Raw genomic sequence first — 24377 nt, forward strand, 5'->3', positions numbered from 1 at the left:
TACAGCCTCTTGTATTTTAAGGATACTGAGGGTTACCTGTGCATTCCAAAACAGACAGCATCTTCTTTTTTTCAAACTTTATTTTGATCTACAAATACAGTACAAAAATAGATTTTTTTTCTGAAAATAATTACATGAAAGCCATTTTCTTACATTTCAGTCTCTGTGACAATGTCCAGCAATGACTAAATTGTTTTTCCCCTTGGTTTTTGAAGAGACTGTGTCCGTGGAATTTAGATACATAGTACTGCCAAAGACAGATCAGTATTTCTACTACAAAAGTGCAGGAAAAGCTTACATAGATTTAACATTCCTCTCTCAGCAGGTTTTTAATGCTATGGTACTGGGTAACAAGAATTCTGTGGTTTTAGTGAATTTTGCTCCAGCAGTGAGATTAAGCCAGTTTTACATGTCTTGCTCCACACCAGGATCTTGGTAAGCAACAGAAGCAAATACATATATATGTAAATTGCTTAAAAAGGCATACTAAACCTTAATTGTAGTAAGGACAGGGCTTCTCCCTTCCACAGCATAAGATTTCTGAGAGTAAAGGAAGATAGTAGGCTGAAAAGCCAAACTTAGATCACAAAATGCAAGTATTCTTTAGAAAGTATTAATTCCTCCATATTCTGATTGTGGGGGGTTTCTTTTAGACCTGAAAGGCAGTATTTCCCCTTGAGACAGACAGGCCAGAACTCTGCCTCACCACTCATTTGGGTAAGCTATGACTCAAAGGAGGCATCAGCATTCCTTTGGCCATATCTCTGCAGACAGGTAAAAAGCAGCTGGATGCTTTAGTTCTGAGCAAGAACTAGCAGGGAAAAATGAAAAATGAGAAAAATGGGAAGAGACTGCTGATGGACAGGAATGCCTCAGGGAACTCAACTATTAGTGCTGAGTGATACAGAGCAAAAACCCCAACAAAGCAAAGTGATCTTGCAAGGTGCTGCTGTTTATCCAAGGTCAAAGGGAATAATCTAACACCACCTAAGTAATACCTGTGATCTCAAAGGAAACTAGATATTGAATTAGGTTGGTCCTTGACACCTCAGAAACACCAGTGCACAACAAGACCCTAAGGCCCTAACTGGTAAAGGATACTTTTATCATGACTATTTTCCTGCATCTGAAAACAGCAAAGAAAAGCTTGTCATCACAATTTCTCAAAAGGGAACAACTGAGCTGCTTCTCCTCTCTTTTCTCGCTTGCTCTTTCTGGTTATTTTCTCCTCTTGTTTCTCGAGCTGGCGATTTTGGGGCCAATAAATGGCTGTGTTCTCCACTGCGCTCTCTGAGCTCGGAGCTCCTTCTTCATCAGAAGAGAATCCCCCTCCTTTCTCTGTCTCAGGTTCTGATGGCTCAGTCTGGAAAAAAAAGGTGTGAAAATCAGAAAGTCGCTCTAAGAATCACTTGTAACTGCCCCTTTCTAAAAGAGCTTGACTTTGGTCACAGTGACACTGTGTGACCTTACAGAAGTTGGTTGCTCTGGTTTGGGCTTCCCACCCAAAGTGCTGCTATTTCTGAACACCAAACATTCTTGCAACACAAGCATTTTTGACAATGGAAGAATAAAACCAACCTGTTTTAAAAAGATCAGGCTTTTCACCTTTTTTCCTTGTGAAAAAAATTAGAACTAAAACATCTAACTAAAAGAAAAAGTGCCCCCCAACTCTCATCCTGTTAGCTACGTGCTTGACTTAGAGGAAGAAATCTAGGAAGGGGTATGACAAAACAGAAAATAGGAATAAAATAAAAAAACTATTCCTTGTTAAACAGTAATAAATCTTTACTGAACATGACCACACTGAACTTCTGGGATAGATTTTTGACTAGCTGAAGACTTTTTGAGGAACTACACTCTGCAAATTTTATTCTACAGTTAAAATAACCTCCAGAAATAGAAATTACTAATAGAAATGCAGGATACCTTGATGGAGTAGCGTTGCTTCAACCTCTCTCTAATGAGAAGTCCTTTTGTCAGTAGCTTCCAATTCCCTAGAGCTCTTTTCTCACGCTTCTGTGGGGGATTGTTAATGGCAAAGAGAAAAATTTACTACTGTGAGTTTCAATGTATTTATGCACATAAAAAGTTTTAAGATTTTTGAACTGTCATCTAAAAAGCTTGTTGCTTACAGAGCCTGCCCTGTTTGACTGCCCAGTTTCAATGTAGTTTACTTTTTAAGTATAACAGTAAGGAAGCTGCAAAAATAGTTCTCACCTCCTTCTCCTTCTTTTCTATTTCTGCTTGTTCATTCTCCCAGGCAGCAACAAGGATCTCTTTATACTCCTCACAGACCACATACCCATCAGTACTAGGAAGGAGAACACAATCCTCTTGTCAGCTACGAGAAGGAAAAAAACAGGGAGCAAATGCCTGCTGACCCAGCCCAAAAGCTACAGAATAGTGACAGAACTGTGTCTCAAAGGATCAAAGTGTGTAACTGGTCACATGTTCCCCTTAACACAAGATACACAGCTTCTGCAGGACATCAACATCTGACAGGTGCAACAAAGCTTTTACATACACTGGGTGTGAGTAGCCACCATGAAAATCAAATCCAGTGACGGCTTGAGCGCAGTCAATATCCAACTTCCGTGCCACTCTGTTCAGGTTTGGAAGTTTCAGCTGCACACAGCCAACAGGTAACATGGATGGCAAGAAGAGATAGACATTCCCATATTCATTCCGAGGAACCTGTTATGGCAAGATTAAAGAGAGATGGTGATAATCCTGCTTTCTGGAGAGAGGTGAAAAATTCCTGCTGCAACTCAGGGACTCTACCATCCTGACCTGCTACATTCCACTCCAGTATTCAATTAATATTCACATGACAAGGTACCAGCCTAGATTTTAGCTGCATGGTTATCCCTTAGCTATGTCCTCTGCTCAAGTTTTGTTTCTCAGGCTGTAATGCAGAGAATTACCAAGGCATAACATGGGCTAGGAAGATCAGATCAACAGAATTTTGACTTTAGCAGTCCACACTCACTACCTGTATTTGTGAAAGAAAGGCCTCAGTAGAGTTTTGACTATTTCCTCCTGTGAACATTTACGTCTGAACTCTTAATCATGATTTCAGATATTACTGACTCATCTCATGTCTGAAACATGCAACTTCTGGAAAAATAAAGCCCAGAGCTGCACACAAACCACTTCCTTTAGCACCAGCCCTCTGCCTTCCAGCTACCTTTCCATCCACTGCTATGGGAGGCTGATACTCCTCTGTCTGCCAGTGGCCAAACAGCGCCAGGTCCTCCCGGTCCCGGTTTGCCGGCTCTGCCAGGCGCGCCTTCCTCGCCCGGTTGGAAAATCCTTTTACCATCTGCAAATATATAACAACCAGGCCTGTAAAAATCACAAGAAGCTGACAGTGGTTTCAGGTTTTCCTAGGACACCAAAGGAGAAGTTTCTGGAAGAGCAGAGATGCTATTTCCTAGCTTCAATATCCATTGCCTGTAAATGACAACCCATGGCACCTGTATGCAACAGGCAGAGATCCAACAGTGCATATAAAACACTGGGATGCCTTTGGAGAAGGTGAAAAGGGAGCTGTTCTGCCAGATACCCTTGGGGTGGGAAAAAAGCAAAGCTGGACTTTGGGCAGCATGTATGAGCTATAGGCATAGCAGGTGGACAGTACAGCTACCATGCAAAAAAAGTGTGAAATCTACATCTGCTGACAAGATAGAAGAAAAAAACCAAAACACAATTGAGCTTGAGCTTTAGAGGGCAGATGAATTGCACAGGACGAAGTCAAACCCTCTTACCTTGTAAGGCACTTCTCCAACCCTCACCACTCGAGCTTGCTTCAGCCAAGTGTCCCTGGAGTGCAGTGTGTGTATGCAGTCTCTGAAAAGGCCAGAAAGAAGCAAATGTAATAGTTTTCAAGTCATTCATAACAGATCCACAATAAACTTACCATATTAGGAATAATAAAGAAAGCTCTATCTTAGTGATACACAAATGCTGTCAGAGCAGCAAAATGCCTCACCTGTTTATGCATGTGGTCTGAGGCTACTGCTGATACAATCATGCAAATTAGCTCTCCAATTTGTTACAAAGATCACAGGTGCAGGTGACAATAGGTGCACAGCTCACCTGGAGTAGACAGCCTCTCCCCTGCAGTACCCCAAGATAGCAGCTGTCTCAGGATAGATGGCCTGGAATTTCAAGAGGTGCCTCTTCAGTGCATAGAGAGGGTGGTTTTTGTACTCTCCAATTGCTGTTGGTAGAGGCTGATCTTGAAGCTTCACTTGAAACTGTAAGAATTATACAGAAAAGAGTAATTTCACAACTTTTCCACTACCCTTTGTAAGAAAATAAGAACGACTATAATATGAACCAAAGAAAAAAAACACCGAAAACTTATCAGATGAGCCAACAGACCAAAACATTCTTGCTGCAAGTACTTAGATGTGTACCCTGACCTATGTATTTTAAAAACTCTGAGAAAAGTAATGCTAAACACTACACAAATCTCACTAGTAAGTTTCCAGCACAAGCTGTGCAGTACTTCCACTATGCAAACTTGTCTGAATAACTTCCAAAATTTAATATTATTTAAATTTATTACTGTATAGTCTCTTTAAAACATGTTCAATCCCAACAATTCAAGTTCAAATACAAACCTCCCTCCTCATGGAAAGAGATTTCTAATGCTTTTTGCCTGAATGAGAATCCAGGGACGGGACTCCTGGCACTCTGTGTCCTGAACAACCTATTGCCATTTACCTCATTTTCTTCCTTCTTGTCTCTCTCCACATAGGGACTTTCGTATGGCTGCAGTGTCTCTTCCCACCACTCTGGGTCCACACGGCTCTTCCTTGTTGAGGTCATCCACACTGGATCATATCTTTGTGTCACATCCCTGACACTCCCATCGTTGTCAAATCCCACAACGTAGAAAAGCGGTTTTGTGGCATGTGCAAAGCACAGCTGGGGCTGACCCACATTGCCATGAACACAGTCTACACAAACCCACTTGTCCTCAGACTCAAGGAAAACCTCCAGCCACTGGTCTGTGCCCATTGCTTTCCTCACCTCCTGCTGTCCATCATCCTCATCACTAGAAATGATTTTGTTTCTCTTCTTCTGTGCTTGAGGCAAGGCTGAAGTTGCACTTTTTGCTGGCTTAGTCTCAGCTCCATACGAATTTTTTGATAGCATTGTTTCTGAAGTCTCAGTTTTTGACCTTTTTACAGTTGTCAGCTTTGAATTCTGGGAGGCCTGTGAGCTCCTCCGCCTTTTAGGGACAGTTTCAAAATCCTCATCAGAGAGATCACTCTCCTCCTCTGAAACCTCGAAGTCTGAAGCACTGCCCTCATCACTTCCACTCTCTTCCTTGTAACACACTTTGGAGGCCACTCGTCTCCGGCGGTCATTCTTGGGCCTGACCGGCACATCTTTTTCTGCTGAACTGGTCTCATTATTTGATTCCTTCTGTTCCTGGCTGTCTTTAGTCAGCTTTGACTTGTGTGTCACTTCAGTCTGGGCAGTTTTGGGTTTCTTTGGCTCCACACTGTTTCCTTTGCTCTCTGAGGATTTCTCCTCCTGCTTGGTTTTTTTGCAGGGGCATTTTTTTGCTGCAGCTTTGGGTGTTGTGGCAGTACTCTCCTGCACCTCAGAGGTGCTGCTATTAGACAGTCTCTTGGATGAGCTCTTTCCCTGCAGAGAAACAGGCCAAGTCACTTTTATCACCACAGCTAAGAATATGGTAAAAAAAAAAGACTGAAATCTGCCCAAGGTTCATGCAGACCAAAGGTTGACAGGCACAGTCAATTAATTCGAAAGCTTCAGGCAACTGGCTGAAGAGAGGTGTACTCATGCAGCACAAGTTGCCATCTAAGTTTTAAAGAAATGTAAACCCACTGAAATGTTAAGAAATCTTTGCTGAAACACAGAAATTAGTGGCTTTTTTAAAAGAAGAAAATTAAAAATTAAGGGTGTGCATTTTCTGCAATATAGACAAGACCCTGGTTCAATGCAGTAAGTGATTCACTGCAAGCTGTAATAGCCAGAAAGTTTTTTTAATCCTACTAAATCAGTGACCTATTCCTTATTCCATACAAACAACAAAAACTACCTTTGGTCTTGTTTCCTTGAGAGGAATAGGCTGAAAAGACAGTACGAGGCGACACAGCAGCTGTAATGCTCGCAGAATAATTAAGAATATCTGCAAAACAGTTTAAATTGAGTGACTTAATCACAGGAGGTCTTGAGATAAAAATACATGAAAATAAATAGCTACAGAACCACCAGTCTGCTTTCTCCAAATCCACCCCTCCCACCACTTTGTCTATGACCTGACACACAACATACAAATTCACCAACCCTGCACTTCCCAGTCTCTTACATGAACAAGCTCCTCATCATCCTGTGCAGCATAGATGGCAAACCTCCTCTCTAGTGTTGACTGAAGGGGCTCTCCCTTTTCAGTGTAAAGTTCATCATTGACAGTGAAGGTTCCAACAAACCTGAAATACAAAACACCTGCTTATTATACAGTGTTTGTGACTGTATTCTTAAACTTCTGAGTTCACCCTCTCCTTCTCTAAAAAGGACAGCCTTTCTCACCCTTGTACATAAAATTTAAAATTGCTAATTACAGTTAGCCCTCTCCCTGAACCCTAGCTCTACATTCTATGTGACAGCATGATCAGAAGAGAGTTTTACCATTTCACCAAGTTGGAAAGGTAGACAAGGCCCACTTGGCCTGCGGGCACTTGGGTGAAGCGGGTGGGGACAATGGACAGACCGATGGCGAGGAGATCTGGCTGGCTGCAGATCCTGTTCCTATAGAAGCCATTTGCTAATAAACACAGCAAGTGAACCTGAGAGAGAAAAGTTTAAAAGTGAGTTCACAAGAGATTTTCCTCATTGGAGCTACTGTCCATGGTAAAGACAAGGAATACTTCACCATCCCTTTTAACAGAGAGGTGACAATGAAGCCTCCCAAGCATTCACAGTGCTGTCTTCAGAAGACAGTAAAGCACTGAAGTCTTTCCAAGTGTTTCCTGTTCTACAAAAGTGGCAGTTTAATCCTGACAGAATGAGAAGATATCCCTCCACAGAGAAATATACATCTTACTCACGTATGTATTGAGTTACAATTTTACTAACACAGGCACTGGTTTTTCCAATTCACAGTTGAGGAGTAACCTTTACAAGTATCTGTCAGGTCTACAGCCTCTATCTTTTCACTTCTAGCCGTGGCCCCATGATATTTGATAAAAATTAGCTTCTTTTGATTACAAATCAGTTCAGACACCTTTATGCTCAATTTCTTCTCTTCCATGGCTCTCTGTGACAAATACCTTATGTGTGTCCTCACGAACCTCCTTGCTGAAACGTTTCATCATTCTCCGAAGGTACATCTCAAATTCAGCTTTTCTTTTTTCTCTGCAGAAGATTACAAAAGAAATAGATGTTGTGGCATTTCTGTGGCCCTGCCTTTCTATATTCCTGAACTGGGTCAGTTCACAGAGAGAATCCATCCTACTGTGCACTCTTAAGGAAAGGTTTAGTGACAGGCTAGATGAACAGGCCATTAAGATTTTGCACTAACACAACACCATTCAACCACAGCTCTCCTTCAAGAGATCTCCTGCTGTCCCTTCACTGGAAATGGAGACAGTAAAATACAGTCAAGTTACACACTTGATTTTCAAGGAAGCTGAAAAGCCTCCTCCATTCCTGCTAGCTTACACTGAGGATTTTTGGTAGAATTGTCAGTATATATAACTGTTCTTCATCCTACAACCCTGCATCACCCAACTCAATGAAAAAGTGGAGATTTTCACCCTGAACTCAACACGTCAGTGACAGTCAAAACTTTGGATATTTTTAAGTTCAGCCTTCAACAGCCCTCTACCACCTCCTTGTTCTTACCTCCTCTCTCTTTTCTTCACTTGCTCTGGGGTTTCAATCTCTATCTCAACAGGATTGCTTGGCAGACCCACTGATGGAAGAACAGCAGCTTCTTCTAACTTACCTGTAGCAGGTTCCTGAAGTTCTGTACAAATAGAATTCCAAATTATAAGTAAACATGGAATAGATTCCCAAGGAGGACTTATGATGGGATAAGAATCTACATTTTCCGTCTTAAGTGTTAAAACAACCTTTAAACAGAACACATCCAGTACCTACCAGCTCCTGGATCTTCCATAACACTGTGTGTGCTAAGTTATTTCAAATAACTGTGGGATGCTGGTCTGCTGCTCTTGAGGAATCATTGTGATATACAAGCTCCTAAAAAGTGCTTAGTATGAAAAAATATGAAATTTCTACCTTCCACATCCTCCCATTCATCTTCACTTTCATCATCATCATCAGCATTGTCTTCATCCATCTCTTTTTTAACAGGAGATTCTGTCTTTAACTTAATCTCCTTCTGAGGATGCTTCAGTGAGTCACTGTTAAAAATCACCAAAACAGTGTTAGCATCAGGAAATGTAGGTGCTTGTTTATCAAAGACTAAAAATAGGGAAATAAATCAAGCATGACCTCTACATCAGTAACAACAGATTAAGTATTTGACGATCAAACCACAGAAATTAAGATGAAGAAAAACATCCTATAGACTTGAATTATAAATTCACCTGCATGTTTCCTCTTTGATACAATGCTCTTTATTTCTTGCATTCCTTTTACTTTCTTTTATTTGTGATTTTGCCTCTTCTCGTTTTGAAGGTTTGGAAGTTTTTGCAGAGTTGGAAACTTCAGTATCACAATCTTTTTTTTTCCTAGCTGGAGCTTTCGAGTTCTTTTTTATACAGGGCTTTTTCTCTTCAAAATCATCTGCATGTGACAAAAGAAATTAAGATTAATGTTAGAGGATAGAGTTTCATCTCCATGGCAACCTGAAACAACATCTCCATGGACTTCATGAGCGGCAGCTACAGAAAGTAGTGTGAGTGGTGTGAGCACTCACCATGCTGAGCATGTCATTGTTTGTTTATAAACAGGCAGGATTTGAACAGTGAGACTTGTTGAGGAGAATGCTTATGTAACTCACAAGAAGTACCTAAAGATTCCTATAGCCCTACCGATGGAATCGGTGGAAAACCAAGCATCGTGCTTGCCACTCACAACAACTTATGACCAGGAGACGCTGCTCTGGAGAGCGGCCGAGGTGAAACAACGAACAGCCCTTCACGGGCTCGCCCAGCCTTGGGGCCTGTGTCACGGACGGGTTTAACGCCCGGGACCCAGGGCACGGATCCCAGCGCCGATAACACAGCCGATAGCAGCCGACAGCAGCCGCGCTCCAGCCCGGCCTGGCCGCCCTTCCCGAGGGCGCTGCCCTCCGACCCCGCGGCCTGGAGCGGCCCGAGCCGCGGCGGTGGCGCAGCTCCGGCCCGCTACCGCCTCCCTGCCGCACTCACCCTGCTCCTCCGGCTCCTGCTCCTGCTCCTGCTCCTGCTTTCGCAGCCCCCCAGAGCGCCTCTTTTTGGCGTCCGCGGGCCGGGGCGATGCTCGGCGCTTTCGGGCCATGGCGCTGCCGGGGGGGGCCGGTCCCGGGCCGGCCCCGCGCGGGGAAGGGGCGGGGCTATAAAGTCTCGCGGGCGGGCGCGGGAGGCGGTTTGAAAGATGGCGGATGAGGTGGACCAGGTGAGCGGCTCTGGGCTCCTTCAGCAGCTCTGGGCTCCTTCAGCGGCTGCCCCGGGAGGCGGCTCTGGGCTGCGCGGCTGGGCCGGCAGCGCTTTCCGTGCGAGGTGAAATCCCCGCTCGGCCTCGGCGTTTGTGGCGCTGTCGGGACGCGGGCAGGGCGCGCTGCGGGCCCTCTGAGCGAGCACTGCCGGAGGAGGGAAAGGCGGGGAAGGCTGCTGAGGGCAATGCTCTCGGCTCTGAAGGAAAGGGGTAGCTAGAACGGAAATATATGAGATACGGAAGATGTGGGATGTGCACGGAGGTCTTTACGCTTTTTTAGTTGCTGTCCTCGAAGTGTGCCTTTCTCACAGAAAGGAGCCTTAGGCCGGGCTGTGTTGAGGTTTCACGCCGGCCTCGGGGCCCGGCCTGGCGGCTGCAGGGGCTCGGGAGCCGTGAGGGTGCGGGGCAGTGGGTGCTCGGTAGCGCCCGGTGCTGGCCCCGGTGCCAGCCGGGCTCGGCCCTCACCCTGCCGCGGCACAGGGGTGCTGCTGGCTCCCGCAGTGTGCGCTCTCTGCTGCGCTATGAGCCCCGGCTGCCCCTAAGAAAAACAGCTCGCACAGTTAGAGGATGGTTTGTGTTAAAAGGGACCGGACCCTAAAGATCAGCCAGTTCCAATCCCCCTGTGTGAAGAATGATTTGCTGCGGACTAAACTAAAATCTTTTGACTCACGTTGCTTAGGGCTGGTGAGTATCAGTGGAGTGGTAAATGAGCAGTGCTTGGGTTCACCAGGATGTGAAGGAATGATTTGAAGTATTTGCATCCGTGTTTTTTCTCGTTTGTTTCCTGTGCCTTGCAAACATTAAGGAATGGAAAAGTGCAAAGACTTCTTCTGTACAAATAATGTGTTTATTTTGGGTTTTTTTAGCAACAAACAACAAATACTGTAGAGGAGCCACTTGATCTCATCAGACTCAGTCTAGATGAGCGAATCTATGTCAAAATGAGAAATGACAGAGAGCTTAGAGGCAGATTACATGTAAGTAAAACTTTCAGAACATTGTCATGCTCATTCAGGTAAGCACTGGGCAGTCTTTCTTTATGTACAACAATGTGTTAAACAAGTTTACCTGTAATACTCCACTGGTTGTTAAAAAAATTAATTTTAAAACACGAGTAATTGCATTTCGTGGTTGAAAGTGCAGAAGTGGTTGGAGAAAGTAGGTTAAGAATTGTCTTGGTTACCAGAACGATAATGTGCTTGGTGGAAAAAAATCTCATTTCCTCAGTACTTTGTCAGCTATTAACTGCTTCCCTAAAAAGTCAAGAGATGTATTTTGATTTGCTTGTCTCCTGAATGATACCAGGCAAGTAATTTCACTGCTTTTGGCTTCCATTTCTCTGTCTGTCAAATAAGCAATAATATTGCAGGCCTTTTCCTATGATGTACCCTAAGGTTGCTTCTAGACTGAGGTCATCATTATCAAACAAAAATCCTTTAAGGCACACCCTGGGAGGTATGATGGGATATGTACTCAGCTGGATTCTCAGATTTTTGCTTTCTATTAAGTCAGCCAGCCTCCCTGAGTGCTGTGCTCTGCTGGGGAAGAGAACCAGTTGCCCTGTGAGTTAACTGGGCCTCAACTCCTTTGGAAACCCAGAGATAATGAGAGCTCCACGAGGGACACACGCAGTTTGCATCATGCTTTTGTAAGGTTTTTGGAACATGTGTTTAAGGTTTTGTAGCAGTGTATGAGAAGCAGCTTTCATATCCTTTAAGTTGCCCCCAGGCAGTCAATTCGGGGAGGCTGGACTGGCAGCAGTATGTGTAGCTGGGTTAATGTTAACAAAGTGTGTCTGTCTCTGAGGTCTTGTAAGTGCTCTCACAAAATTCTTCAGACCTATTTCCTGCAAGTGTTTGATGTAAATGTCGTGCCTTCTTTTTCCTGCTGCAGAGATCTCATTTGTTTGTTTGTCTTGAGTTGTAGCTATAACTGATAGTGCTTCATTTTGGTCAAAATTAGACCAAACTATTTATGTCTGAAAGTCTTGCTAAAAATTCTCATTTTAATAAACTCATGTTTGAATTTTGGAAAACATAATTAACTAAACTTGATTCCTACAGGCATATGACCAGCACTTAAATATGATTTTGGGTGATGTGGAAGAAACTGTGACTACAATAGAGATTGATGAAGAAACCTATGAAGAGATTTATAAAGTAAGGACTAAAAAGAGAGTTAATTTATCATCACAGATATTTTTTTTATCTAGAACTACACTGTGTTATATTGTTCAAGTAGTTTATTGCTTTATTGCTGACTGTTTTTTGAACCAAGCTCTAACAGGATTTGGACAAATCGTTATGAAAGTACACAGGATATCTAGAGATTTGGTGTTAGTTGTATTGATCTCTTCAGCATGCCAGAATATTGTTTGTTGGAGTTGTTTCAAGTGTGTTTTTATGATTGAAGTCAATGTTTTGTAAATGTGAACTTTTCTTTCCTTCTTCACAGTCTACCAAAAGGAATATTCCGATGCTCTTTGTCAGAGGGGATGGCGTTGTGCTTGTAGCTCCCCCCTTGAGGGTTGGTTGAAGCAACAAAGGACTTAACCTTCTTGGAAAGTTCCAGACTTTTGGACAGTGGTTCATGTTTCAATCATGTCTGAAAATTCTGTATATGTTTTTTATAGGATATTTTTGTCAGTTCTTTTGAAAAGGGAAGGGGAACCAGTTTGTCCTGCAGAAAGTACATGTAGTCAATTGAAGCAGTGTAAAACCCAACCTGATCTCAGAATTAATGTAAACTGCTGTAAATTGGCTGCCTTGTCACATTCAGTAAAATAATCCTGAACTTTTCTATCTTGGCAGTAGCACTGTCTTATTTTTGTTTTAAATAAACTTTGGTTTGTCTTTGAGATTTGACTTGTCATGTTTTTTATGTTGAGGGCTCTTCCATAGAGCTAGTGCTTTATGAAGTTATAGTATCAGCCTTGCTGTCAGAGAAAGCAGGATCTTTAGTGTGTTATTTTAACTTCTGTCCTTACTAACATGCAGGTGTTGCAGATTATTGGGGACAACACTATGTTAATCAATGGTGCTGTAACTTATGGCTCTGTGTTCAAATTTGTGATGCATATCCTCATTGTAGGGAAATGATGTTTATATGAATCTTCCACCTAAGATAAAGAAGATGGGCTTCTGTGCAATATTTTCAGATATTTTCATTGTTTCATTGGCTTTGTTAACACAGGGTTTGCAAGGCTGTAAGTACAGGCTGAGATTGTTGCTCACATGCTGTTGAATTGCCTGCTGCATTCATTTACTGCTGTTTGTAGCATGTTTCAGTTCTTGAATACATTAAATTCTGCTGGATGCCTTAAGATGCTTATAAATTATCTGTAGTGAAGGTGCACTAGAACCTGAACAAAGCTTTTTTAATACATACTTTCTCATGCCCACCTTGTTTGCATTTTACTTTCCTTCTTATGTGAAAAAAGACACTTCTGCTATAATTATATTTTAGAGTCATATGAGAGATGTAGGTCTGCACTTCCTGTAAAGCTTGACTTTTGACAATTATCTAGGTTCTCTGTAGGGTTAGCAAAAGCAGCTTGCTTTGGCACCTTTTCCTACACTTAAAAATTTTCATAACAGTCCATAGCTTGAGACAGTGGTGAGGAATGCAAGGTCTGCCAATCATTTATTTTTCTCCATTCCTAATTGTACTTGGATTTTGGCAAATCAGGAATTTCTACCATGAAAAATTTTTGAATTCATATCTGCTAGTAACACTTGTAGACTGAGAATGATAATGGATGAGCCATATTTTCCAATATAACACATATATCTTTATCTACAGCATTTTTCTATCACAGGGTATTGACACAGTGGGAAGAGGTCAGTTCACCTACATAAATCCTTGGAAAACTCATTAAAAATTGTCTCATTTCTCACCTGCTTCTTTTTAAGTGAGAGATTATAGTAGCTCAGTTATTGTCTAATTGTTTTCTTGGGTATTTACTGTCTAATTATAAAGATCTGATACTGTTTTGTGTCTCTGAAATGGCCAGTATCATCCTTGATCCTCTGATTTGGAATGAGCTGTCGAGTGGGAGCCGGTCTAAGCCTCCCCATGATGAATGTGGATTAAAAAAGAAAAACAAGAAAAAGCAAACATCCCTCCCAAACAACCAAAACCCCCTCAACAAAACAAACAACAAGAATATCACCCTAAATAAACTCCCCAAAAAACCCAAACGACAGACCCCCCAAATAAAAAAAATAATCCCAAATAAACCAAACCCCAAAACATTTGAAAAGTTTTTTTGCAGTCTGATTTCTTTCATACTGTTTTTTCTATTTTTTGATCATATATTTAACCATTTGTCTAGATTTCTGTTCCTGATGAGTTTGAAAAAGTTAATTTTCCTCATGTATTTTCTCAAGGTTTGTCAAATGTGGTTTCATATTGTCTTATGCTTTCAGTCTCCTAGAACTTTTAATAATATTGAACTTCTTGAAGCTTGAGGAATTTTAGTTCTAGTAGCTTTTTATAGACAGTAGTAGTCTTCTGGTAAGTTTTAGACTTTCAACTGCATCTTTTTTATAGATGGCAGAATAATTTCTTAGTTTGTCTTTAAAGAATTTCTGTTCTGCCTGAAAACATCTCATTCTCAGGAGCTCTTTTTTAACACAACTATTACTATGCAATCCCCTTTATCAGAAGTGCTGATAGAGTTAAACTTCTGATGTCCTGTCTTTGTGGGTGTTTGCTATCTTGAAATTTCTGTGTGGGCTTGTGCAATTGATTTTTTGATCTGACTCCTGAAGGGCACTAGATGGTGCTGCTTTTCCTCAAATTCAAGCTTTGTTGGCTTTGATGTATGTAGCCTGTGTCAACAGGCCCTGTGCTTGTACAATTAGTCATTTGTTTTTAATTAGGATGGCACTTGCCGACAGTTTTAAATTAACTGCTGCTTGCACACAAGTAAAAATCAAAATATGTTTTGATGTTTATGTGGGCACAGAGCAAGTCCCCACAAGAGTTAAAGTAAAGCAGTGTTTGTGCCTTGCTTTGTCAGAGGTTAAGATGCCCAGGCTTCAGGCTGGCAGCTTTTCTCAGAGAATAATCTGAAGAATTGCACCATATAGAATGAATCGAGGTTGACTACTGTGCTGCTGCGCCCTGCTTGGAGAAGAACAGCCCTTGTTGTGTTGGTTCACAAGGTTGCTGCTGCACCCACTGATTCGAGTGCTGTCCATTACCTTCACCAGAGAACTTCACTGCAGTTCAAATTCAGCAGAGGGGAACAGCCTGCACTTAGGTGTTTCTGTACATTAAACTCCTGAAATTATAAATATTTGAGTTTATTTCAAGTCACTGATGCTGTTGCCGGTTTTTTTGGACCCATATAAACAGGTTTTGAATCCATCCTACATATTTGAACAAGATACAATTTTGTTGTAGGCCATGTAGGGCTTGGGGGGAAGATGTGTTTAGTTTGGGTTTTTTTTTAAGTTTAACAGGGATTACATTGCATATTTTATTCCTATTCCCTAGCACAGGACAAGCCCAGGATTTGGCCATTACAGTTATAGTAAGCCTTGAGCAGTGTGAGCATTGGCAAGCTGCTGCAGGGATTCAGGGCTGGAAAAGCAGGACAGTATTGATCATGTTGGGAGTTCTGCAACAGCACTTTCTCCTCTTGGTGTTTTTGTTTCTGTTCTGTAGATTTCATTGGAAATCTATAGTTTGAAATACTTAAGAGAAGGAAACTTTTAAGCCTTCTTGCTAGATTTTCCTTACTAGAACCATAGGACTGGGAGGGGAGCTGATACAGTACAAGATGACAAATGCTGTGCATTGTTTTTTGAACTGATGATGATGGTGACATGTACAAAAAATTCTATCAGACTTATTAAGGTTTTAAAGCATTCATGCCAAGATCATTGATGGGCTGAATACATCATTACTGAGGGTGTAGGACTCCCATGTTTCTAAACAGGAAGCTCTTTTCATATGTTAAACAAAAAGAATGGGAAAGAAAAATAGAAAGTTCTTCAGAAAACTGAAGCACAGTGTCCAAGCCAGCCTTTTTGGGGGGAAGAATGGGTGGAAGGAAGAGAATAGATGATGTGGGTTGGAGCGGAAAGCAAGAACCACTGACGGAAAAAGATGTAGTCAGAAACCCTGTGCATGAGTGAATTTTTTCATTGTTGCCCAAATTAGTTTGAATGGAAGAAAGGCCCACTCCCAAATTTTGGAAACCAAGTCCAAAAAGCCTATTGAGTTGTACAATGGCATTTGATCAGTTTATGATGTGATTGCCTGCACCAGCAGGGGACAAGGCAGGCGTGCTCACTGTCTGGGTGGACAGGCTGTTGCAGAAAGCACTGCACAAACCTCAGGAAGAGCTGGGTAATGGCTGATCACAAAGAGGGGTTTTAGCAAAGTTTTCCTCTGGGTGGCACATGGTAAGCATGGATATTTGCTTCCTCAAGGCGCACATGGAAGGCATCAGGATATTCAAATGTAGGCATATTTTTTGACTTTCTCTTTGGCTTTAGCAATGAAAATTGCTTTACATTTTTAGAACCAGTTGTTTAATTAATTTTCTGATAAGGACTTATGTTTTACACACCTGGGCTGGCTAAATGTGGTGCTCTTGGGTCTCAGTCTGTTGGTTCATGTCACCCAAAGCCAATGTCAGTACCTGCAGCAGATGATGTACTCCTCTAGCCTGTTTCTGGGCGATTTGAGCAAGGAGCCTTTACCAGGGGATTTAAACTGACAAGTCGAAGCCTGAGTTTCCTAAACTCTTCCGCAATAGTGGATCAATTTTAGCCTCTAAAGGAAACCTTAGTGCTGCAGGCAAGTTACAGTTCCTTTCTCACAGCACTCAGCTATGGCACAGAAAAGTTACCATCTTTGTGGGTAAGGGAGGCTGCAAAAGCCTTTGCTATCAATAGCACAGTTTGTGATGTGATTCATAGTTTAATTGCTACTTAACAGAACTCACAGTTGTGGCACTTCTGCTGCAGGAAATTTGCATTTGCTCTTCTTGAATCCACTAAAGTGTTGGGCAGTAAAACCTCCAGTCTGATGCACGTCATGGCATCACGAGTGTGTGTCACTGGAACTTGTCACTTAATGCTGATCAGGGTGTGTAAAACTTTGACCAAGCAACTCACATAATTCCTTCCCCACTCTGATCTCTGAATATCACGAGAATTTTCAGGTAAGCAAACTATTTCCATTTAAAAAGAAGAAAGAATGCTGCTCTAAATTTATGTTGAAGTCTGTAGAATATTAAGGATAAAGCCTGTAGTTTCCTTCCTGGACTGCATTACTAAATTCTTCAGGAGCCTTCAAATTTCAGTGGCAGGGAAAATTTGAAACAAGTCAATGGTGCTCCAAATCATGATTTCTTTAAATAACTGCTGCAACAGATGACTGTCACTCATCCTCAGCACATAATTGCAATGATTAAGTTTCCTTTTTATGCTGTAAATGTGACACGATAGCTAGACTGAATTACCTTTTTCACAGCAGGTAACTGTTCCTGGTTCATCCTGTGGTGTAGGTGGTGTGACAATGCAGCTGCTGTAATTTGTTCTACAGCACCTATATTTAGTACTTTTTAGTAAAATAGTTGCCTCCCCCAACTGCCCAGATGTTGTGTTCCAGTGGTTAGAAGTCTGAGGAAGAAATGAGATATCAACAGATAACATCTGAGAGCTAATTTGATTTGTTCTACATTTGTAATGCATTCCTCCAAGCTAAATTCTTGTTGACTGACGTGCTGCTTATAAAAGGCAAGAAATCCAAAGCTCCACTGCAACCCAGGAGGATACACTGCAGTTAAACTGAACACAATTCTCAACAGCTTTCTTATACCAAACCTTCAGATCATTATTGCTGCCTGTGGGTGTAATTCAAATATTCAGAATTGTTTCTGAATTAATGTGGCCCTATCCATAAAGCACAGGCTCTAATCTCAGTGGAGATTTTCTAATGTAATAGAGACTATTTTGATGTTTAAATGTTAAGCCTTTATATCTTACTTGCCCTGCATTCATTCCCTGAAAAACAATCTAAACCCAGCAGTGCTGTTTGCTTGCAGCTTCCAGGTTTGCAACTTCCTGTGGGTAAAACAAGAGCTCTGTCCTCTGTACTCAATCCTAAAGCCAGCTGCTGGTGCTATTTTTGCTTTCTTGAGGCACTGTGATGTCTGATGTCCATACAGTGATTTTTTTTTGTTCTCCTCTCTCATGTGCAGTCTCATGAGTTAAGGAGAAATATTTTACATGTGGTCTTTCAGGTGCTGAATATGAAGTTCACTTTAAATTTCCATTACTTTTGTTTTCCTCTGTATTTTCTTTTAGTACTGTTGTCCTACAAACAGGGTAAAAGGTCTCATTCTTGTGAAGGGCTTTGACATAGCTGGGATGAAATTTCCCCAGCAGTCATTGCTCCATCTCACTCTGGTGCCAGCCTTGATACACAGCTCTGAAAAGGAGGGGAAAACTGTTCTTCGACTGCCTCAGCTGCACAGAGAGATCACACAGAGAAACAGCCCCATCATCACACATCCTACAGAGATCTGCTGGTTCTTGATCTAGCAGTAATACATTCAAAGAGTTAAGAAGAGCTGAATGTGGTGTGATTTGTGGTCTCAAAAAATAACTCCCAGGAGTTATATGGAAGGTATTCCCACTCATACTGAGCCTATTAATGAAGCAAACCCTTCATTAAACATGTGACACTTAACAGACTGTAGAGTTGAAATTTGATGTGAACATTCAATAAGTTGTTTGTTTTTTTTCTTACTTGATCAAGAGCTATTCACCCACAACTTATACAGCACATGTGAGATGTGAGATGCCTACACAGAGAGTTTGTAAACAGAGCATGAAAATATATGATGTAAGCAGCCAATTGGCCTCAAGCAGTTTTTTCTCTTTCATGGGCTCTGTTGTATAACTGTTCTCTCCAGCCTTGCTCTGGTGTTTATGGGTTGGATGGTTGTGTGAGAAACTAATCAGGGTAGTTTCTACTTCTAAGGATGAGGAATTTTTTGAGCATTATGGAAATTCTGCAAGTAGTAAAAGCATCTAGAGAAGCAAGGGTTAATTTCCATAGGATTCCTTCCCAGCGTTTCCTCCAAATAAATACTCTGTAAGTTTGGAATGAGCTTAGTATTTTGTGTCCTTTGAGCTGTAAGCTTGGGACAAGAGGCTTTATCTTATCTTTTTTTTCCTTTTCCTTTTTTTTTACTGTTCTGGTGGTCAAGGGAGTTGTGTAGGGTGACTGCTAATCCTTGGTGTGTGTCTGAGAGGAGCAGAATTACTGCAGGTCATGCTGTCCTAGTACTAGATTCCTTTTGGTTTTAGGTTGCTTATTAGTCACCCTTCTAACACGACATCCTTTGTTTCTAACAGAAAGCCATTGCAGGAACGCAGTAGCAAGGGAAGGAGGATTGCTTCATTCATAAATCTGAGAGAATTTTAAAAGGAGGCTATAAATTATTGTCTAATTTCTTTCATCTGAAGAAAAGAAAGCAGGATATTACAATTAAACATTTTGTCCAAGGTTGCCTGCTGAGCCCATGGCAGAACTGCAAACAGGGCACAGCCCTGTCCTCTGTAAAGGGTCTCTTAAACCCTAGAGCCCAGGAATGCAGCCTGGGCCATGAGTACTTGGATCAGTGTTTCCACTGTTACACTGCTAGCATGGAGAGCACTGGAACCTCCAACACTGAAGGCATTGGAGAAGGAATTCAACTGAACCTACAGGATAAAATATAGTTTCTTTCTACACATAAAGCAAACAAAAGTGCTTAATGCTAGTAGAATGTAAGTATCAGTTTCCATGTGGGTTTAATACTAAAAAGATGAAATTATGAGTGTGAGACTTAAGAAAAATACCAAAAAAAGGATCAATCCTGAATAACTCAATCTCTAATCTCTTTCCCTAGAGTGAGCAGATGGTTGATCAGGCTGCTATAAAGTTCAACTCAACAAAAGGTAAATCAAAGGACAGGATACTAGGAAGAAATAAAGGAATAGAATACTAGGCTAAGAAATAAGATGTAATCCTCAGATTTGGCTCAAGATCTGGGAATGAGAAATTACAAATTTATTCTAGTCCTTTCTTATTCTGTTGCCACAGCTAAATAACTCAGAAGTCATGAGCACAACTGCTACTTCTAGAAGGGGTTTTGTACCAGTAGCTTTGGAGCTACTCTAGGCAGCCATCTGACTTGACTGAAATCTTGGCATGCAAACCCTGTTTGTAGCCATTTCACGGGTGTGTGGAGAGCTTGTCTGCAATATTTTTTATTAGTAAAATACCATATCTGTATTAATCATAGTTAAAACTTTCCATTGGCAATCTGGGAAAGTAGATTATGATACCAGATCTCTTCATTACAGTTATACCATGAAGTCCTGTAAAGGCATTACAGAGATACAGCTGCACCTTCATTTATCCAAGCTTCATTTTTTTCACGCTCCTCCTTATTTAACACTGGGTCATGAGCTATATGTCATCTACCATGAAAATTCCCTTGTTTATGTGAATTTTTGCATGACCATATTTCTTCAGATACCTTCACAACCAAGCAGATACTCAATTTCTATATGAATTTAGAGAGATAGGAGGGACATGCAGGAGCGAAACACACTTGGTTTGTATTTTTTAGTGACTTGTAAATATTAGCATGGGACATACACTACATGAGAGTGCAATTTATCTGGCATCAGCAGACTGATGGGTGAATATGTTCACTATTCATTAGTAACTCCTGAATAAGAAGCAGCCCTTTGGGAACTGTGCTGGTTACAGAGCTTGCACCTTGGTCTCGTCCTCTTCAAGTCCAAATGAAGCCCCCCACCTCCTGGATGCTTGCACAGTGAGCTGTCAGCCTCTTCAGTTGTGGTGTGACAGTGCAGCTCATGGGAGATGCAGGTCCTGGCATGTGGAATGTATTAGTTTGGAGCAAGATGGAGCACTGCCTGTTGAGATCCTGTAGTCTCTGTGGGCTGTACCTTGGGGTGCTGAAGATGAAAGCTTCAACAGTGTGAAGCTCTGCGTGGGCTGTGTTTGGCCCACAGGCTATGTTCACCATCCCTCATGTTCACTGGAATGTAGAACTTTCCAGCCTAATGCAGATTATGTTTGGTTTTTTAACTGTTTAACAAAACAGAACTTGTAATTTTCTGACCCGAAGTGGGAGTCACTTAAAATGCATTAGTCAAGGCGAAAGGAATTTCCATTTCACCCATGGCTCACACTAACCTCATTCTAAGCTCCTTTATGTTGAGAAACTGTCAACTCAACTGCAGATGAACCATCTTCATTGGCATGGTGTTACCAGGCATTTTTCACTTTAGACTTAAGCTCTTACACAGGAACATTCTGCATATCCCTTGGGTGTATTTTTACACAAGTGTGAACTCCCCATTTAGCTTTGTGCCTTCTTTGAATTGTGATTGATAAATCACAGCACCCCAGCTTATCCTTTGTGGCTTCACCAAAGAGACTTAAATAAATTCTGAATGAGTTTTACCTTTTAGAGAAATATGACAAGCGATTGAGGAGAATCTCACAGCCGGATAAAATAACCCCTCTAAAATAAACCATAACACACACTGGATTACAGTGTCAAATAATTTTCAACAAGGGTTCAGCCCATGAAGTATGTCTCTGGTAAATTCCAGATTTTTCAGCACACTTGATAGGAGCTTCATCCTTCTCTCTTACTCTCTGTAGATCTCACTCCATATTTAAGTCCCATTGAAGGTAGATGGACATTCATTTTTAAAAGTCAGGGTTTGATCATCAAAATTTCCACTGGTTTTGGCAGCATATCCTGTCTCAGACCAAATGTTCTGTTTAAATCTGTAGAGGACAATGTACATTGTTTGTTTAGAGGAACATAAGCATGTGCCCATCCCCTCACCCTGCAGACCAAGGAAATATGAGTGGCCTTGCTCTTATCCTTACAGACAGCATCTACCAAGGCAATGAGGCACAAAGAAAATCATAACGGAAAATATTCGTAATATGGGATTGTGTGAATGAGCAGATGGAGGAGGGAAAACTCTGTGTACAGCAGTCCTGCCTTGTATGGTTTTGTGGCTTTAATGACCTGATGGTCTGTGGAAGGGTGAATATATTTCTTTTTTTTTTCTCCTAAAACTTCTCTGATCAATAGACTTTCCAATAGTTACACGATGGAATGACAAAAATGGTCCTGTTTCCTAAGAAATGTCTCTGGTGGCAAAGTTTTTAAAGGTCTGGGAGTTTCCCTATTGTATTTAATAGGGCCTTTGGCTCATAAACACATTAAACAAAGAAACAATAGATCCCTAGGGGAATTTTAAAATCTGAAGTGTAGGAGCTTTAATAATATTATGAGGACCTAACATGTCTGATGTGGGAACTTAAATCTGAGGCAAGAATTATGAAAAGAATGTTGGAAGTGAAGATTTAATTACATGATTTATTGTTAATAGTTTATTATTATATATACAGTGCCAGGGGCACTCCTGTTGCTTTACAGATGATTACAGAATAGCAATTCCCAGATCAAAAATCTTGATCATGCAATCTTTATTCATGTAAGTATTCCCCATGGTGCCTGATCTTGTTCCCTGTTAAAACTCAATAGTCTCCCCCAACACAGACCATCACAGACAATTAAAAGAACTTCAGCAAGAGAACACTGATTAATTATCCTCCCCAGAACACTGCATATTTTGGTGCCATATATTGTATGGAAAAAATATATCTATTGTGTTTTAGCAAACCTCACATTTTTCTGCAGCTTTAATTCTTAATTACAGTGTCAGCAAACATTAAGATTATTTCCAAGATAGAAGTAGTCTATTTCTGGAAGAAAAAAGTCCACTGACTTGTCCCCCCCCCTAAGTTTCAGACCCCATTGAGTTAATGGTATCAATTAATTTGTACGTAATTGTTCCCTCAGTGACCAGTATAGAAAGTTTCACCTTCAAAGGCAGATGCTGAATGTGAAATACTCCTGCAAGCTAAGCAGATGCTGAAATCTCTGTTTGCAGAAGGTTTTGCTTTTCTTTGTTTCATCCTGTGCTGCTTTGCACTACCCTGGAAATGCCACCAATGAGAAATGCACTTAGATGGTTTTCCTAATTCTTCAGCTGAAATGGCTGTTGTTTATCCACTGGGTTGCTGCAGGCAGCCACAGAAGTGAACACAGCTTGTGCAACCATCTTTTGGCTTCTGTCTTTGAGACATAACAGTTCTGGTGGGGAGAGACTGAGGCAGTTGTGCAGAAGGCAAAGGAGGCTTTTTCCCTTCCATCTGTTACAGGATTCTAATATAACTTTTGCAGCAGGCTGTCCTGTGCTCTCCGAGCAGTGGCACGTAGCACAGAGAGAGGTATTCTGGCTAGGGATGTGTGATGGTCTACATGCCTGAGATTCCAGTGCAGTGATCAGGATTCAGATTCTTATCTGAATATTCTTGGTCTAGACAGTGGGTAGGGAACATTGCTAGAGGAGGAACTTTGGATGATACCCAACACTGCCTGCTCTTGAAAATACCTTTTTTATTTTTTTCTTCAAGGGCTGTGTTAAATCATTATTATTTAAAAGCACTCTAAGGTGTCATAATTACCCAGGATGTTAATGAAGTCTAGTACTTTGTGCTGAAATGCTCTGGCCACTAGCTACATGGCACTAACTAGTTTTGTGTTTACAGTTGATAACACAGAAGCACAATTTTATGCAACTCCTAGTTACATTTAGAAACTTTTTGCCATGAGATGGTGTGCAGGTCAGAAGTCAACGTAGGTTAAAAATGGAATTAGGATAATTTATGAAGGGTTGGTCTGTATGTGACTGTTAAACACAATAGTTCTGCTGTGATCTCTCATGATAAACTGTTGATTGCTAGAGAGTAGGAGGCTGTCCCTGGGCAAGAACTGCTCTATACACACACCTTGTTTCTTATATTCTTCACTTTATGTTGAAAACAATGCTCTGGGCTAAAGGGAGCTGTCAGCTGGCTCAGTGTGATTGTTCTTACATTCTCACATGTTACAGATTCTTGGAAACTTTTGATTTCAGACGCTAATGGTGTGGCTCATAGCATTATTAGTCCTCCTTGTATTGTATTCATAGCCACACAACCCTTCCTAAACTCCCTCACCCCTGTCTCAGCATGTCTAGGGTTGAATTCCCGAGAAAGGCTGGTTTGTAGCTGCTATCAATGCTGCACACAGAATCCTGCCCCCCCCTGAATCAACCACAAGCCTTCAGAGGGACTGGAAATTCATTCACTGCAGTCATGGATCGCTTGGAGATTGCTCAGCTTCAGCAGCAAATGAATGCTGACTGACCTTCACGTCTCCCTTCCAGCTCTCTCCTAAATGTTTTGTCAATAAGCAATTTTGATGTGCAAAATTGAAGTCTAGCTATTAAGTGATTTATTTAAGGTACAAGTGAAGAAACTGTGAACCAGAATTATGATTACCTGGGTACACAATGTTTAGCCTCTGGCCACTTTTGGAAAGCTTCTATAAACCCTGTAAGATATCAAGGATCAGCTTTACAGTCACAGGCAGGTTTGGCTGCATATCCTTGCCCTTTTCTCATCTTGCACTATCACAGTTTCCAGGCTAATATATATTAGCAAATGTAGGGTGCAAAATCATTTAGAGCTGGAGTAGATTCAGCCCATAAGTCAGATATGGTCTGCAGGCTGTCACTCTCTAATCTAGACAGCCATGGTATTCATGTCTA

The 24377-nt window shown here is 41.4% G+C and overlaps 2 protein-coding genes across 3 annotated transcripts; one reads left to right on the forward strand and one right to left on the reverse strand.

Annotated features, from left to right (window-relative positions):
* Positions 1-94: 94 nt before the first annotated feature.
* Positions 95-9518, reverse strand: XPC (XPC complex subunit, DNA damage recognition and repair factor). Of its 2 annotated transcripts, XR_009278316.1 has the most exons (17): positions 9384-9517; positions 8598-8796; positions 8287-8411; positions 7888-8011; positions 7314-7398; positions 6673-6830; positions 6353-6473; positions 6083-6172; positions 4732-5664; positions 4099-4259; positions 3768-3849; positions 3188-3322; positions 2525-2694; positions 2218-2311; positions 1927-2016; positions 1102-1363; positions 95-521 (listed from the first exon to the last, which is right to left on the reverse strand). XR_009278316.1 is itself a non-coding variant. In XM_058845425.1 (16 exons), exons 1-16 carry the CDS (start codon positions 9490-9492, stop codon positions 1154-1156), a joined length of 2886 nt encoding a protein of 961 aa, XP_058701408.1. In that variant the 5' UTR covers positions 9493-9518; the 3' UTR covers positions 648-1153. The 2 variants fall into 2 exon arrangements, 1 of the variants encoding a protein (XP_058701408.1); XM_058845425.1 differs by lacking the exon at positions 95-521 and having other exon boundaries at positions 648-1363; positions 9384-9518.
* LSM3 (LSM3 homolog, U6 small nuclear RNA and mRNA degradation associated) lies at positions 9494-12507 on the forward strand. Its single transcript, XM_058845450.1, has 4 exons — positions 9494-9609; positions 10515-10625; positions 11712-11807; positions 12103-12507. The coding sequence occupies exons 1-4, from the start codon at positions 9589-9591 to the stop codon at positions 12181-12183; spliced, it is 309 nt and encodes a 102-aa protein (XP_058701433.1). The 5' UTR covers positions 9494-9588; the 3' UTR covers positions 12184-12507.
* Positions 12508-24377: the final 11870 nt, after the last annotated feature.

This window comes from Poecile atricapillus, chromosome 9 (genome assembly GCF_030490865.1).
Source record: "Poecile atricapillus isolate bPoeAtr1 chromosome 9, bPoeAtr1.hap1, whole genome shotgun sequence".
In the NCBI taxonomy this organism is placed as follows: Eukaryota; Metazoa; Chordata; class Aves; order Passeriformes; family Paridae; genus Poecile; species Poecile atricapillus.

Coding starts and splice junctions, on each gene's coding strand:
- XPC (XM_058845425.1), bottom strand. CDS start 9,492: ATGGCCCGAAAGCGCCGAGCATCGCCCCGGCCCGCGGACGCCAAAAAG. Junction 2,695..3,187: donor CCATAGCAGTGGATGGAAAG/GTAGCTGGAAGG, acceptor TTGCCATAACAG/GTTCCTCGGAATGAATATGG. Junction 2,312..2,524: donor GGTGGCTACTCACACCCAGT/GTATGTAAAAGC, acceptor TCTCCTTCCTAG/TACTGATGGGTATGTGGTCT.
- LSM3 (XM_058845450.1), top strand. CDS start 9,589: ATGGCGGATGAGGTGGACCAG. Junction 9,610..10,514: donor TGGCGGATGAGGTGGACCAG/GTGAGCGGCTCT, acceptor GGGTTTTTTTAG/CAACAAACAACAAATACTGT. Junction 10,626..11,711: donor AGCTTAGAGGCAGATTACAT/GTAAGTAAAACT, acceptor TGATTCCTACAG/GCATATGACCAGCACTTAAA.